At 37.3% G+C, this 17,853-nt stretch overlaps 1 protein-coding gene across 1 annotated transcript in view; it reads right to left on the reverse strand.

The window, feature by feature from the left end:
* Nucleotides 1-1,133: 1,133 nt before the first annotated feature.
* Nucleotides 1,134-17,853, reverse strand: part of LOC144437492 (nischarin-like) — a 29,544-nt gene continuing 12,824 nt past the window's right edge. Inside the window, exons 6-13 of the mRNA XM_078126438.1 lie at nt 13,144-13,239; nt 11,780-11,911; nt 10,578-10,832; nt 9,903-10,070; nt 9,581-9,661; nt 6,576-6,696; nt 3,886-4,135; nt 1,134-3,192 (exon numbers count right to left, since the gene is read on the reverse strand). Coding sequence (XP_077982564.1) covers nt 1,146-3,192; nt 3,886-4,135; nt 6,576-6,696; nt 9,581-9,661; nt 9,903-10,070; nt 10,578-10,832; nt 11,780-11,911; nt 13,144-13,239 — 3,150 coding nt within the window. The 3' untranslated portion in view covers nt 1,134-1,145. The remainder of the gene's footprint in view (nt 3,193-3,885; nt 4,136-6,575; nt 6,697-9,580; nt 9,662-9,902; nt 10,071-10,577; nt 10,833-11,779; nt 11,912-13,143; nt 13,240-17,853) is intronic.

A 17,853-nucleotide genomic window follows, 5' to 3' on the forward strand; every position in this document is an offset into this window, starting at 1 on the left:
ACTAACAGTATGTGCTAAAAGTCCAAATTTAGTTATATTCTCTTTTAGCAATTCATCTTCAATATTCATTAGTATCTCCTTTATACTTCATTCCTATCAAAGTTAAATGTTTATATTTTTTGCAATTCTTAAATTTGTTGAAAGATTTCACTTTCACAATACATGTTAGTACTACATTTAATAATTTGACATCTATAAATGTTTGGCTGACATGAGAACAATGTAAATGTCATATCATATGAATCATATATACAAAAATCACTTTCACAAGTGTTGAACACGTAAACAATCCTGTATGATTAGATGAGATTCAGCAGACACAAATGTAGCTGTAACAGTTGCAGTTAACATTCCAGACATGTCTCTAACAGTTGCAGTTAACATTCCAGACATGTCTCTAACAGTTGCAGTTAACATTCCAGACATGTCTCTAACAGTTGCAGTTAACATTCCAGACATGTCTCTAACAGTTGCAGTTATCATTCCAGCCTTGTTTCTAACAGTTACAGTTAACATTCCAGACATGTCTCTAACAGTTGCAGTTATCATTCCAGCCTTGTTTCTAACAGTTGCAGTCAACATTCCAGCCTTGTTTCTAACAGTTGCAGTCAACATTCCAGCCTTGTTTCTAATGGGTTGCAGTCATCATTCCAGCCTTGTTTCTAATGGGTTGCAGTTAACATTCCAGCCTTGTTTCTAACAGTTGCAGTCAACATTCCAGCCTTGTTTCTAATGGGTTGCAGTCATCATTCCAGCCTTGTTTCTAATGGGTTGCAGTCATCATTCCAGCCTTGTTTCTAATGGGTTGCAGTCATCATTCCAGCCTTGTTTCTAATGGGTTGCAGTCAACATTGCAGCCTTGTTTCTAATGGGTTGCAGTCAACATTGCAGCCTTGTTTCTAATGGGTTGCAGTCAACATTGCAGCCATGTCATTTGCAAAACACATCATTCATTTACAGGAACCACAATGTATCCTATGTGATTAAAGTGGGGTAACCTTATTTTTGGTGTCAAAAACTATTATAATAGTACTGGGAAGTCAGGTGCCCCACAGCAATTACTTAAATTGGATAATGTACAGTACAGAGCAAAGCATCTAATTTGCCAATTTATACTTCAGTCTCTGGTTCATACATGATGTCATCTATTTGTCACTGACAGTAACTAACACTGGCAATTCCCTACTCATAAGGTTTGCCCATTGTTTGCACAGCAGTTTCATTAACCTTTCTCTTTCCTCCACTGTCTGCAAGAGGAAAGTCCACAAGATTTCTGGTTGATCTGTGTCCTCTTCTGTTGGTGAGTCACGAGCACTGTAATGTTCACGTGTAACATCTACAATCACTTCTGTCTTCTCAAAGACTAAGGTTATATCAGCTGCATCATGTTCTGTTATGACAAGTCGTTTGACATCTGTCAGTGTTTTGACTTCAGTTATTTTATACTGTGGACTCTCTGGCAGCACCTTACTGTAGTCGGGTAGTGGGTAGCTGACATGATCTTGAATACATACTGCAAGATGAGAGTTTGTAACTACCAATGTTCTTGGTTCTAGTCTTGATTCATCTTTAACTTCACATTTCTCAGCCAAGTCTTTATAGTCTACTTGTAGTTGAAACAGAAGTGAATACATTAGAATTGTAACATCCTCCAGTACAGGTCTATTCTCTTTGATGTTGTCATTTATGACAAAGGTCAAATCATTGACAACTTCCTCACTTGGGTAGACAAACTTGACTTTGCTAGGATGTATGAACTCAAAGTTCTCTCTGCTTGACCAGGCCTTCAAGGAGGCCTTGTAGAGGTCATAATCTGAGCTGCTTGATTCCATTTCTGGTGAAGGTGTTGGTACGTTGATAAAGCAAAGAACTGATATCAGTACATCAAGAAATGCATGAGTCAGCCGATAATCTCTTGTGATGCATGATAAGGTGTTCTGTGAGTCAAGTCCAGTTAGACGAAAACTCTGGTCAAACAAACCACTGAAAACTTCTTTCAAATCTTTCAGCTGCAGGATTTGGTAGCATTTGACCTGTTTCTGACCACTGTCTGGGTTTATGTTCAGAATGACTCCACTGCTGTGGCTTGTGGCTTCATGTTTGGCGGTTTTAGATCTTTTACTTGTAGCTTTCTGCATATCTTCGACAACTGAATCACTCACCATTCTCCTGTGTGTTTTCCAAGATTGGAGAATTCCACTAGAATGACGACTTGATGTGTTCACTTCAGTATCTGAGACAAAGTAAACAGCCTTAGAGGTCAGCATAACACATGATACTATCTCCTGACTGGGTACTAGGTGAGGAATAACACCACACCACATTAACAGCTTCAATTCCTCAAATTCTGTACTGATGAGAGCTACATTTTCATGGAAGTATTTCACAATTGCGACCCCTCTCAAGGCTGCTAAATTGGACATGGCATCACTTATCTTGACATTGGCTTTCAGGTTCTGATTAGAAAACTCATTCAAGGTGTCTTCAGTGTACAGGGTAGTAAGGTCCAGGGCTGGTTGGCTGGGAGGTGTGGGTGGTGGTGGTGGTGGTGATGGTGGAAGACACACATCTGGCTCAACAGCAATGTTATTCACATTTTCTGACTGGCCTGGTTTAAATGTCACTTTGACAGTTGACTGAGCAGACTTTCTCTCTCTAGCTGTTGTCATGACCTCAAACAGGGCACCTGGCATTAACGCCTGCAACCTTTTCTCAAGGTATGTGCGGAACTTACTAATAACGCCTTGCTTCAATGACAGATCACAAAGAGCTGAGTCATCTTCAGACAATTCAACAAGACATTGTAGAAACTCCTTCATCAAATTGACTGGCATATTGTCAATGTAGTGCTGCAGACTTTGAGTTTGTTCCTTCTTCTCTGGTTCACTCTCTTCAGTGCTGGCTTCAGCTTCTGACGTATCACTTTCTCCATCTGGTGGCTGTCTACCATCATCACCATGTATTTCATTATGATTGCCATAGCTACTCTTGGAATACTCACCGGGAGGAATGGGAATTCGTGTCAGAAGAAGGTCTTCAATAGGGAATTCATTAGCCTTGCTGTGCTTAGAGATAGCTTCAATAACACACTGTAGTTGTTGTAATGGTGCTGGAAGGTGTAAAGTTAATGTAGCCTGTGCGGCTACATGGTCAATGTCTGTATGTTGAGTTTCTTGGTACAAGTCCAATGACCTACGAGGAATAAACAGTCAAAGCAAGTTTTACAATGATGACATTAATATTTGGACAGAAGTTGAATGTGTATTTTTGTGTAACGAATAAAGCTTGCAAACTAATCATTCAAAAGACAAGCATACTGCTGACAGACAGAGAGACAGAGAGACAGAGACAGAAACACACAGACATGCAGAAAGACAGAAACAGACAGACAAACAGACACAGCCAGACAGACTGACAGACAGACAGACAGACAGACAGACAGACAGACAGACTCACAGAGACAGACAGGCACAGGCAGATGTAGGCAGATAGACGGAGATAGACAGGCAGGCAGACACACAGACAGACAGACATAGACAGACAGACAGGCAGGCAGTCAGAGACAGACAGAGAGACAGACAGAGAGAGACAGAGGCAGACAGACAGACAGACAGACAGACACAGAAAGAGAGAGAGAGAGAGAGAGAGAGAGAGAGAGAGAGAGAGAGAGAGAGAGAGAGAGAGAGAGAGAGAGAGAGAGAGAGAGAGAGAGAGAGAGAGAGAGAGAGAGAGAGAGAGAGAGAGAGAGAGAGAGAGAGAGAATTAGGGAGAGAAAGACAGACAGACAGGCAGTAAGTCAGAGAAAGAGGAAGAGAGACAGACAGACAGAGATAACCATACAATCACACTGTCTCTGATTACAGATAATAGACATAGTCTTCTTACCTTTTAGCTGGATTAATTGTTGAATCTTCCCTATCTTCACTCAAATGTGACGCCATTGTGGGTGAACTTTGACCTAGACTGCAGGGATGATCGTCATGTTGAAATGGCATACCAATAGAAGTAGATGGTGATGATTCTTCACTGGGTTGCTGCATCTCATTAAGCATACGTAACCACTGTTCTCCCCCCAAGTTACGAATAGATTCTATCTGTGCACGAAATGCCCCAGATGTAGGACTTCCCTCTGTCACTGTAATCAAAATATAAACTAATGTCATCTATCTTGTACATGTGGGTGACATACTCTCCAAGAGCTTATTTGTTTGCTGATACAACAAAACAATAATCTCAGACTGGCTTTATTCACACTCTATTCCACTATCCCTGAATAAGTTATAAATATTCATGAGTAATAACATCATGAAGATCTAACCAATCAATGACCTTCTCGTGAAGACATTGTATACATAATTTCAAACATTGATAGCAGCATGTCTTTAGAACCAAACTACATATTAGTGACAAATCACAAATAAATCACTATCATAGATGTTAACATGAATACAAATGAATGTTGATAGGGCCATGGCCTTGAAGCAATCATATCTTTCGACCCTTTTTGCAGTGAACATAGTCACCACATAGTGTAGTACACAACAAAGCATTCCACACTATGTATCTGATATAAGTTACATAATCTCATATTCATGGGCACCAAATATAAATATCACTACATGTGTAGAAACTGTACTGTCTTATCTGATACAGGGGTGGGTTTGATTATGCATCCTTGAGGAGCCTCAAACTAGGGTAATTGACGTCACTTGGGCATCTTGGGTAGTGTGACAATTGAACACATTTTAGTGCATTTGGGGTACCCCTGGGAACCTATGATTAAATTCATGATTCATGATAAATAATTTGGTCTGTCTTTCCAAAACATTTTAGATGTCAAAAATTATTTCTTCACTAAATGTGGAAAGAGATCATCAAAATAGGGTATAGTTCTTTTGGAATTGATAAAAATAACCAATCACATGTCGGGACATCTTGGGTCAGGTCAATCCCAAAGCTACCCCAGCTCCATAAGGAGAGTTGACTTGGGGCACACCAAGCGTGACATCATGTAGTAATTGCATGCAACTTGAAGTAACTGTAGATGCCTTGAGGCTCCCAGGATAGCATAATCTAATGCACCTTGGGATGTAACTGTCAGTCCACTGAAAAGGAGTGTTATGATTGGACACAGCAACATTTTGTTGCAGAATGGCAAATCACAGTTACAAAGATTGCCAGTACCCACACTGGCTGATCTTTCAGTTTACCAGCATGGATACCAACTACGGCATCACTCTGCACATGTTAGCATGGGTACCAAGTCACTCTGTACATGGTAGCATGGGTACCAAGTCACTCTGTACATGGTAGCATGGGTACCAAGTCACTCTGTACATGGTAGCATGGGTACCAAGTCACTCTGTACATGGTAGCATGGGTACCAAGTCACTCTGTACATGGTAGCATGGGTACCAAGTCACTCTGTACATGGTAGCATAGGTACCAAGTCACTTCATACATGTTAGCATGGGTACCAAGTCACTTCATACATGTTAGCATGGGTACCAAGTCACTCTGTACATGGTAACATAGGTACCAACTCATCCAATACATGGTAACATAGGTACCAACTCATCCCATACATGGTAGCATAGGTACCAAGTCACTTCATACATGTTAGCATGGGTACCAAGTCACTCTGTACATGGTAACATAGGTACCAACTCATCCCATACATGGTAACATAGGTACCAACTCATCCCATACATGGTAGCATAGGTACCAAGTCACTTCATACATGTTAGCATGGGTACCAAGTCACTCTGTACATGGTAACATAGGTACCAACTCATCTCATACATGGTAACATAGGTACCAACTCATCCCATACATGGTAGCATAGGTACCAAGTCACTTCATACATGTTAGCATGGATACCAAGTCACTTCATACATGGTAGCATAGGTACCAAGTCACTCTGTACATGGTAGCATGGGTACCAAGTCATTCTGTACACGGTAGCATGGGTACCAAGTCACTTGTACATGTTAGTATGGATACCAACTCATCCCATATATGGTAGCATAGGTACCAAGTCACTGTACATGGAAGCATGAGTACCAAGTCACTTCATATACCGGTATGGTAGCATGAGTACCAAGTCACTTCATATACCGGTATGGTAGCATGAGTACCAAGTCACTTCATATACCGGTATGGTAGCATGAGTACCAAGTCACTTCATATACCGGTATGGTAGCATGGGTACCAAGTCACTTCATATACCGGTATGGTAGCATGGGACATTTGGAATTACCCTAGGTCATTTTCTTTGTTAATTTACAAGAGACTGTTATGCCCTTTCAGACTGACTGAATTAATGTGTAAAGAATGAAAAGACATGTATGTGCAATTTCTAGAGAGAGATTTCTAAATGAATATAATCACTTGAAAAACATACATTGATCAATCAATCAATCAATCAATCAATCAATCAATTAATTTACAGAGACATTATACACATAGGAGGTACTGGATAGGTCTTTAAACTTTTTCTACAGGCATTAGTAGCATGCCCACCATATTAAACTAATATGGAATTGAATGTGTGATAGTTATACATACTTGATTACCTTGGCCAGTAGAGGGTGGTGAAGAACCTGGAGTACCTTGTAGACTAGATTGGTGTAAGGAATCACTCTCCACAGATGCTGCATCAGCTATCTCTGCTTCATGCACATGGGAACTGTGCTTCTGAAGAAATACCAACAATGCCATACATTATATGTGTACATGGTAACTCTAGAAGTACTATTTACAATCACAATCAAACATTTGAGATTTGATTAAGGGCATCTACTTAAAGCTGCACTAGGTGCAATGGGAATGTTCTGTTAGGTACAACAACGTACTTGTAATATTGTACACCACCAACAGTACTGCATCACCTAGGTGTAAATGTATTTGTATGCACCTATATAAACAATAGTCAAGGTCTTTGGTCCACTACCCAAAAATCAGCACCCTCAATGGTGATCATGATTTCAACATGTTTCTTACTGTTTACGGATAATATCTATACTCAGTATACAGTTACCTAGGCAACAGTAATCTGTCCATTTTTTATCTATACTCAGTTTACAGTTACCTAGACAATAGTAATCTGTCCACTTTTTATCTATACCGAATACAGTTACCTAGGCAACCTTTTTGACACTTACTTTCCCAAGTGACACTTACTTTCCTAGGTGATGTTACTTTCCCAGGTGACACTTACTTTCCCAGGTGACACTTTCTTTCCTAGGTGATGTTACTTTCCCAGGTGACAATTACTTTCCCAGGTAACAATTACTTTCCTTGGTGACATTTACTTAAATTTCCCACAAGACACTTACTTTCAGTGACACTTACTTCCCTAGGTGACACTTTCCTAGGTGACACTTACTTCCCCAGGTGACACTTACTTCCCTAGGTGACACTTACTTCCCCAGGTGACACTTACTTCCCTAGGTGACACTTCCTTTCCTAGGTGACACTTGCTTCCCCAGGTGACACTTACTTCCCTAGGTGACACTTCCTTTCCTAGGTGACACTTACTTCCCTAGGTGACACTTCCTTTCCTAGGTGACACTTGCTTCCCCAGGTGACACTTACTTCCCTAGGTGACACTTACTTCCCCAGGTGACACTTACTTCCCTAGGTGACATTTCCTTTCCTTGGTGACACTTCCTTTCCTAGGTGACACTTACTTTCCTAGGTGACACTTACTTCCCCTGGTGACACTTACTTCCCTAGGTGACACTTACTTCCCCAGGTGACACTTACTTCCCTAGGTGACACTTCCTTTCCTAGGTGACACTTACTTTCCCAGGCGACACCTTCCTAGGTGACACTTCCTTTCCTAGGTGACACTTCCTTTCCTAGGTGACACTTACTTCCCTAGGTGACACTTCCTTTCCTAGGTGACACTTACTTTCCTAGGTGACACTTACTTCCCCAGGTGACACTTACTTCCCTAGGTGACACTTCCTTTCCTAGGTGACACTTCCTTTCCTAGGTGACACTTACTTTCCTAGGTGACACTTACTTCCCCAGGTGACACTTACTTCCCCAGGTGACACTTACTTCCCTAGGTGACACTTCCTTTCCTAGGTGACACTTACTTTCCTAGGTGACACTTCCTTCCCTAGGTGACACTTACTTTCGTAGGTGACACTTACTTCCCCAGGTGACGCTTACTTTCCTAGGTGACACTTACTTCCCTAGGTGACACTTCCTTTCCTAGGTGACACTTCCTTTCCCCAGGTGACACTTACTTCCCCAGATGACACTTACTTTCCTAGGTGACACTTACTTCCCCAGTAGACACTTCCTTTCCTAGGTGACACTTACTTTCCTAGGTGACACTTACTTCCCTAGGTGACACTTCCTTTCATAGGTGACACTTCCTTCCCTAGGTGACACTTACTTCCCCAGGTGACACTTACTTTCCTAGGTGACACTTACTTCCCTAGGTGACACTTCCTTTCCTAGGTGACACTTACCTTCCTAGGTGACACTTACTTTCGTAGGTGACACTTACTTTCGTAGGTGACACTTACTTCCCCAGGTGACGCTTACTTTCCTAGGTGACGCTTACTTCCCTAGGTGACACTTCCTTCCCTAGGTGACACTTCCTTTCCCCAGGTGACACTTACTTCCCCAGATGACACTTACTTTCCTAGGTGACACTTACTTCCCCAGGTGACACTTACTTTCCTAGGTGACACTTACTTCCCTAGGTGACACTTCCTTTCATAGGTGACACTTACTTTCCTAAGTGACACTTACTTCCCTAGGTGACACTTCCTTTCCTAGGTGACACTTACTTTTCTAGGTGACACTTCCTTCCCTAGGTGACACTTACTTTCGTAGGTGACACTTACTTCCCCAGGTGACGCTTACTTTCCTAGGTGACGCTTACTTCCCCAGGTGACACTTCCTTTCCTAGGTGACACTTCCTTTCCTAGGTGACACTTACTTCCCCAGATGACACTTACTTTCCTAGGTGACACTTACTTCCCCAGGTGACACTTACTTTCCTAGGTGACACTTACTTCCCTAGGTGACACTTCCTTTCATAGGTGACACTTACTTTCCTAGGTGACACTTACTTTCCTAGGTGACACTTACTTCCCTAGGTGACACTTCCTTTCATAGGTGACACTTACTTTACTAGGTGACACTTACTTTCCTAGGTGACACTTACTTTCCTAGGTGACACTTACTTTCCTAGGTGATACTTCCTTTCCTAGGTGACACTTCCTTTCATAGGTGACACTTCCTTTCCTTGATTTAGGAATAAAACCAAGAGACCAGTTTCCAAAGTTAAAATTCTTTATTTTTCCGACGTTTCGGTCTTTCACAGAAGACCTTCCTCACAGAAGTCCTTTCCTTGGTGACACTTCCTTTCCTAGGTGACACTTACTTTCGTAGGTGACACTTACTTTCCTTGGTGACACTTACTTTCCTAGGTGACACTTACTTTCCTAGGTGACACTTCCTTTCCTAGGTGACACTTACTTTCCTAGGTGACACTTCTTTTCCTAGGTGACACTTACTTTCCTAGGTGACACTTCCTTTCCTAGGTGACACTTACTTTCCTAGGTGATGCTTTCTTTCTTTGGTTTTCCTTTACTTCCCTAGCTTTATGAATAGCCTGGAGCACTGCCACAGTGTCCTGTACAATAAATGAAATTGCAAAACCTATTTAGGTGGTGGTAATTCAGCCTGTTGGTCAAAATATGGGATATACATATTTCTACTCTCTACTGGCTAGGACATGTGATAACAGTCAATTGTAGAACACCCCTGAAAATGTTACAATTAGGAATTTGCTTCCCCAAACCCCCTGAACTGTTACATCCAACTTACCAATTCTTTTCTTCCCCAAACCCCCTGAACTGTTACATCCAACTTACCAATTCTTTTTGAGTTGCTGCCTGTCTGTCTAGAAGTAATTCACTGGCTCGGTCTGCAAAGATTTCTAAAATTTTTGTTCGATAATCTGTTACTATAGTAACTGGATTTCCAATCAAAGTGAGTTTTTCTAAGCAGGGTAGAATGCTAACATGCTTTACTTCAATGACCTAGACAGAAAACAGAAATTCTTTTAATAATTTAATAAAACACCAATCTTGCATTCTGATTGGTCAAGGTACCTGCAAATATGCTGTAAACAAACCTCAGAAACGCCTAGAAATCCAGTTATATGACAGCAGCCATTAAACAGACAAAACAGGAAGGATGAAAACAACAAGCAACATAATTGTACATACAAGAAAAGACGAAAATAACATTAGAGTGGTCTGAGGTTTAACAGGAGTATCCAGGGAAGTCCATGTATATGTGACAAAACTATACACTTCTGGTATGTTTGACAAAACAGTCTACACAATACCAATAACACTTTTGTCAATATGTGTTAAGATGACTTGAAATGATACTACTAATACTATCACTGTAAACAATGCTACAGAGCTCTGATTGACGTTTAAGATATGAAATCACCACATTGCAGCAATCACAGAAATGCATGATTCACGAGACTAGAAATAACGAAGCACCCCCTTTGAGGGGTTAAAAACTAAACTTACCTCTGATATCTGATTGTGGCTGACATTTAATTCTACAAGTGAGTACAACTTTGCAAATGCTGACAAAGTTTCTAATTGATTGCCAGCTAGATTAAGTGACTTTATGTTGCCTAGTTTTCTGTTTAAAGCTTCCACAGATTGGATACTATTATGGGATAAGTCAACATGACTAAGACATGAGAGATGTTGTAAATGTTCCAAATTATCAACTGAATTGTGACTCAAATCTAGATACTCCACTTTAGGCATCAGTTTCTGCAACATAGAAAATAAGACTTAGTAAACAGGTCAAGCATATGAACACATAGCTATGTTATTTGTAATACTTATTTATCAGTCTATGGGTACTATCCATTGCCATGCTTAGATGATAATGTTTACTTTCATAAAGTATATAAGTTGATGAAAGGCCCTATACCTAAAGTTAGAACTATATATATATAAATACATATATATGTATGTATGTATGTATGTATGTATGTATGTATGTATGTATGCATGCATGCATGCATGCATGCATGCATGCATACATACATACATACATACATACATACATACATACATACATACATACATACATACATACATACATACATACATACATACATACATACATACATACATACATACATACATACATACATACATACATACATACATACATACATACATACATACATACATACATACATACATACATACATACATACATACATACATACATACATACATACATACATACATACATACATATATATATATATATATATATATATATATATATATATATATATATATATATATAAATTATATATTCAAATAAAACTAATGGCATTGTAGCACAAGTATACAAACACCCTGAAAGTTCACTAACTGGTATACATGTACAAGTTCTAAGTGTAGGAACACACTTTCATAATGTAGGTAAATGTATGGCTTAGTTTTCTATCATGAATATAACGACTTACCACTGATTCATCAATTGTATCTATAGTATTGTGACTTACCACTGATTCATCAATTGTATCTATAGTATTGTGACTTACCACTTATTCATCAATTGTATCTATAGTATTGTGACTTACCACTGATTCATCAATTGTATCTATAGTATTGTGACTTACCACTGATTCATCAATTGTATCTATAGTATTGTGACTTACCACTGATTCATCAATTGTATCTATAGTATTGTGACTTACCACTGATTCATCAATTGTATCTATAGTATTGTGACTGAAGTCTGCAGTGGTTAAAGCACTCCACGTTGGCACTATCGCTGTAAATTCATTACTACCTGCTTCCCATTGGTGAGCACTTGGCAACAATACATCCTGCATAGAGAAATCAATATTTAGGGTTATTTTATAATCTTTGATATTTAAAGTGAACATAACCAGTCATGATCTTTTAAGCTTAGGCCTAATAAAATTGCTTGGTTCTGGTTAATCAACACCACCTAGTTTTTGACTATCAACAATAAAATGTTTTTAGAAAAAGTAAATAAAATTGGCAAAATTGTAAAGTTTCGTAACAAACAGTGGATGTGAAAACTTACATCAACTTAAAAAAAAAACAATATATAAAACGATTCTTCCATTATGCAATGACTGTACATCTGATGGGAAAAAAACATTCAATAATATAGAGACCATATGGAAAACAACAAAAAACATAACTACCTGAACCTACCGCGCGCGCACACACACACACACACACACACACACACACACACACACACACACACACACACACACACACACACACACACACACACACACACACACACACACACACACACACACACAGGCAGACAGACATACACTTTCCATGGCTACTACTACTACTGAACCAGTTCAGTTGTGCTAAAAATCAATGGTCCAGAATTGACGTCATTAATTTTGTAAAAGGTATATGTATCGATAACATTTCTCACTTCTTATTTCTCACTTCTTAACAACATTGAAGAATATTAGCACTATAGTTTACTGCATGTGTGCTATGTCATTCACACATTGCATGGATGTTTGATATTCAATGTAACTTATTAACTTACCTGTACTGTTGTGGTGGATTGGTGGATATTCAATGTAACTTATTAACTTACCCGTACTGTTGTGGTGGATTGGTGGATATTCAATGTAACTTATTAACTTACCCGTATTGTTGTGGTGGATTGGTGGATATTCAATGTAACTTATTAACTTACCTGTATTGTTGTGGTGGATTGGTGGATATTCAATGTAACTTATTAACTTACCAGTATTGTTGTGGTGGATTGGTGGATATTCAATGTAACTTATTAACTTACCAGTATTGTTGTGGTGGATTGGTGGATATTCAATGTAACTTATTAACTTACCCGTATTGTTGTGGTGGATTGGTGGATATTCAATGTAACTTATTAACTTACCCGTATTGTTGTGGTGGATTGGTGGATATTCAATGTAACTTATTAACTTACCTGTATTGTTGTGGTGGATTGGTGGATATTCAATGTAACTTATTAACTTACCCGTATTGTTGTGGTGGATTGGTGGATATTCAATGTAACTTATTAACTTACCCGTATTGTTGTGGTGGATTGGTGGATATTCAATGTATTCAATGTTTTCTTCAATGCATCAAGTCCTGATATAAGTCTACAGTTACAATTATCAATCTGAAACAAACAAAACTTTACTTATAAAATGACATATTTAAAGACAACTGGTTGATGTTTACTTTAAAGATGAAATTGTTCAAAGATTGCTGATCTAGTAATATTGACTTGTAACAGGACAAAAACATATCAGTTAGAAGATCTATCAATCTGTAACACAAGTTCTGATATCCCAGGGCTCCTGCTACCCATTCGCCAAGTCGCCAAATGTGAATAAAAATTAAAGCTTGCACATGTATGTTGTAGAACACTGTCCTAATACCAACTCTGAATGAGACCTGTTCAAGCATGCCTGAGTTATGGCTTTGGACAGGGAAAATTCACAAATAAAATGGCTGCTAGGCAGCCATATTGGATCGTATCATGAAACAAATTGATGTGCATATGTATGCCATTGTATGTTGCCTTTGTCCCAAGTTTGAAAAAAAATACGTCCAGGCATATCCAAGAAACGGCTCTGGACGGACGGATGGACGGATGGACGGAACCCAATCCATAAGTCCCCGTCCCGGACTTCGTTGGGCGGGGACTAATAAAGTAGTAAGGTATAACCTGGTTAAAGAAATAAACAGCTGAAGCCACACAGGAGGGCAAAGTCTGACCAAATAGGATCAACTCATCTAGAATATCATGGTGTAGATTATATGTCAGTCAGTGAAAGCGTACCAGATACTGGGATGATATGGTGACTTGGTGACCTGAAAATCTCTGCTAGGTTTCATTGCACACATATTTATAACTGGTAAATACGGATTATAAATATTAAGTACATGTTGAAAACAAAGAATATGGCAATATATAGCTAACTTTTCATTGCACAGATACTAGTACATGGTGTTCTGAAATAAATAAGTATTCTGTAATTTTTCATAATTTTAAATGGTATGGCATGCAACTATACTTTGAGAATTTTTCTCAGTGTTAGTATACTGAATTAAAATTTCAATTGTGATCAGGAGAGGGTATTGTTATCACTTTGACATGTTAAAATAATACCAGATAGCACTCTTTTAGTTTCAGTCCTCGAATTTCAAAATTTCTAGGAGCTCAAGGGGAATCCCCTCCTGTACCTACCCTCTGACTGCTCCCTTATATGTTGATTCAGTATTATTACTACCTTGACATGTTAAAATAGCACCAGAAAGTATTCTTTTGGTCCTTGACTATAGTTACCATGGAGATTGCCAATACAATCATAGTTGCCATTGACCTATTATAATAAAATTTCAAAACTAACAAAATGACTTGTTCCATGTTGCCCATAAATCATATATTGATTGTGTTGCTTGACAATCTATCTAAACATTGAGTTACTACATTGTTACTAGACAGTCAATTTATTCTGTAAACATTGACAGTTACTACATTGTGTTACAAGACAGTCAATTTATTCTGTAAACATTGACAGTTACTACATTGTGTTACTAGACAGTCAATTTATTCTATAAACATTGACAGTTACTACATAGTGTTACTAGACAGTCAATTTATTCTGTAAACATTGACAGTTACTACATTGTGTTACTAGACAGTCAATTTATTCTGTAAACATTGACAGTTACTACATTGTGTTACTAGACAGTCAATTTATTCTGTAAACATTGACAGTTACTACACTGTGTTACTAGACAGTCAATTTATTCTATAAACATTGACAGTTACTACATTGTGTTACTAGACAGTCAATTTATTCTGTAAACATTGACAGTTACTACATTGTGTTACTAGACAGTCAATTTATTCTATAAACATTGACAGTTACTACACTGTGTTACTAGACAGTCAATTTATTCTGTAAACATTGACAGTTACTACACTGTGTTACTAGACAGTCAATTTATTCTATAAACATTGAGTTACTACATTGTGTTACTAGACAGTCAATTTATTCTGTAAACATTGACAGTTACTACATTGTGTTACTAGACAGTCAATTTATTCTGTAAACATTGACAGTTACTACATTGTGTTACTAGACAGTCAATTTATTCTGTAAACATTGAGTTACTAGTACTACACTGTGTTACTAGACAGTCAATTTATTCTGTAAACATTGACAGTTACTACATTGTGTTACTAGACAGTCAATTTATTCTGTAAACATTGACAGTTACTACATTGTGTTACTAGACAGTCAATTTATTCTATAAACATTGACAGTTACTACACTGTGTTACTAGACAGTCAATTTATTCTGTAAACATTGACAGTTACTACATTGTGTTACTAGACAGTCAATTTATTCTATAAACATTGACAGTTACTACATTGTGTTACTAGACAGTCAATTTATTCTGTAAACATTGACAGTTACTACATTGTGTTACTAGACAGTCAATTTATTCTGTAAACATTGACAGTTACTACACTGTGTTACTAGACAGTCAATTTATTCTATAAACATTGAGTTACTACATTGTGTTACTAGACAGTCAATTTATTGTGTAAAACATTGACAGTTACTACATCGTGTTACTAGACAGTCAATTTATTCTATAAACATTGACAGTTACTACATTGTGTTACTAGACAGTCAATTTATTCTATAAACATTGACAGTTACTACATTGTGTTACTAGACAGTCAATTTATTCTGTAAACATTGACAGTTACTACATTGTGTTACTAGACAGTCAATTTATTCTGTAAACATTGACAGTTACTACATTGTGTTACTAGACAGTCAATTTATTCTGTAAACATTGACAGTTACTACACTGTGTTACTAGACAGTCAATTTATTCTGTAAACATTGACAGTTACTACATTGTGTTACTAGACAGTCAATTTATTCTGTAAACATTGACAGTTACTACATTGTGTTACTAGACAGTCAATTTATTCTGTAAACATTGAGTTACTAGTACTACACTGTGTTACTAGACAGTCAATTTATTCTGTAAACATTGACAGTTACTACATTGTGTTACTAGACAGTCAATTTATTCTGTAAACATTGACAGTTACTACATTGTGTTACTAGACAGTCAATTTATTCTGTAAACATTGAGTTACTAGTACTACACTGTGTTACTAGACAGTCAATTTATTCTGTAAACATTGACAGTTACTACATTGTGTTACTAGACAGTCAATTTATTCTGTAAACATTGACAGTTACTACATTGTGTTACTAGACAGTCAATTTATTCTATAAACATTGACAGTTACTACACTGTGTTACTAGACAGTCAATTTATTCTGTAAACATTGACAGTTACTACATTGTGTTACTAGACAGTCAATTTATTCTATAAACATTGACAGTTACTACATTGTGTTACTAGACAGTCAATTTATTCTGTAAACATTGACAGTTACTACATTGTGTTACTAGACAGTCAATTTATTCTGTAAACATTGACAGTTACTACACTGTGTTACTAGACAGTCAATTTATTCTATAAACATTGACAGTTACTACACTGTGTTACTAGACAGTCAATTTATTCTGTAAACATTGACAGTTACTACACTGTGTTACTAGACAGTCAATTTATTCTATAAACATTGAGTTACTACATTGTGTTACTAGACAGTCAATTTATTGTGTAAAACATTGACAGTTACTACATCGTGTTACTAGACAGTCAATTTATTCTATAAACATTGACAGTTACTACATTGTGTTACTAGACAGTCAATTTATTCTATAAACATTGACAGTTACTACATTGTGTTACTAGACAGTCAATTTATTCTGTAAACATTGACAGTTACTACATTGTGTTACTAGACAGTCAATTTATTCTGTAAACATTGACAGTTACTACATTGTGTTACTAGACAGTCAATTTATTCTGTAAACATTGACAGTTACTACACTGTGTTACTAGACAGTCAATTTATTCTGTAAACATTGACAGTTACTACATTGTGTTACTAGACAGTCAATTTATTCTGTAAACATTGACAGTTACTACATTGTGTTACTAGACAGTCAATTTATTCTGTAAACATTGAGTTACTAGTACTACACTGTGTTACTAGACAGTCAATTTATTCTGTAAACATTGACAGTTACTACATTGTGTTACTAGACAGTCAATTTATTCTGTAAACATTGACAGTTACTACATTGTGTTACTAGACAGTCAATTTATTCTATAAACATTGACAGTTACTACACTGTGTTACTAGACAGTCAATTTATTCTGTAAACATTGACAGTTACTACATTGTGTTACTAGACAGTCAATTTATTCTATAAACATTGACAGTTACTACATTGTGTTACTAGACAGTCAATTTATTCTATAAACATTGACAGTTACTACACTGTGTTACTAGACAGTCAATGTATTCTGTAAACATTGACAGTTACTACATTGTGTTACTAGACAGTCAATTTATTCTGTAAACATTGACAGTTACTACATTGTATAACTAGACAGTCAATTTATTCTATAAACATTGACAGTTACTACACTGTTATTAGACAGTCAATTTATTCTGTAAACATTGACAGTTACTACATTGTGTTACTAGACAGTCAATTTATTCTATAAACATTGAGTTACTACATTGTGTTACTAGACAGTCAATTTATTCTGTAAACATTGACAGTTACTACATTGTGTTACTAGACAGTCAATTTATTCTATAAACATTGAC

Source organism: Glandiceps talaboti, chromosome 1, assembly GCF_964340395.1.
Source record: "Glandiceps talaboti chromosome 1, keGlaTala1.1, whole genome shotgun sequence".
Classification (NCBI taxonomy): Eukaryota; Metazoa; Hemichordata; class Enteropneusta; family Spengelidae; genus Glandiceps; species Glandiceps talaboti.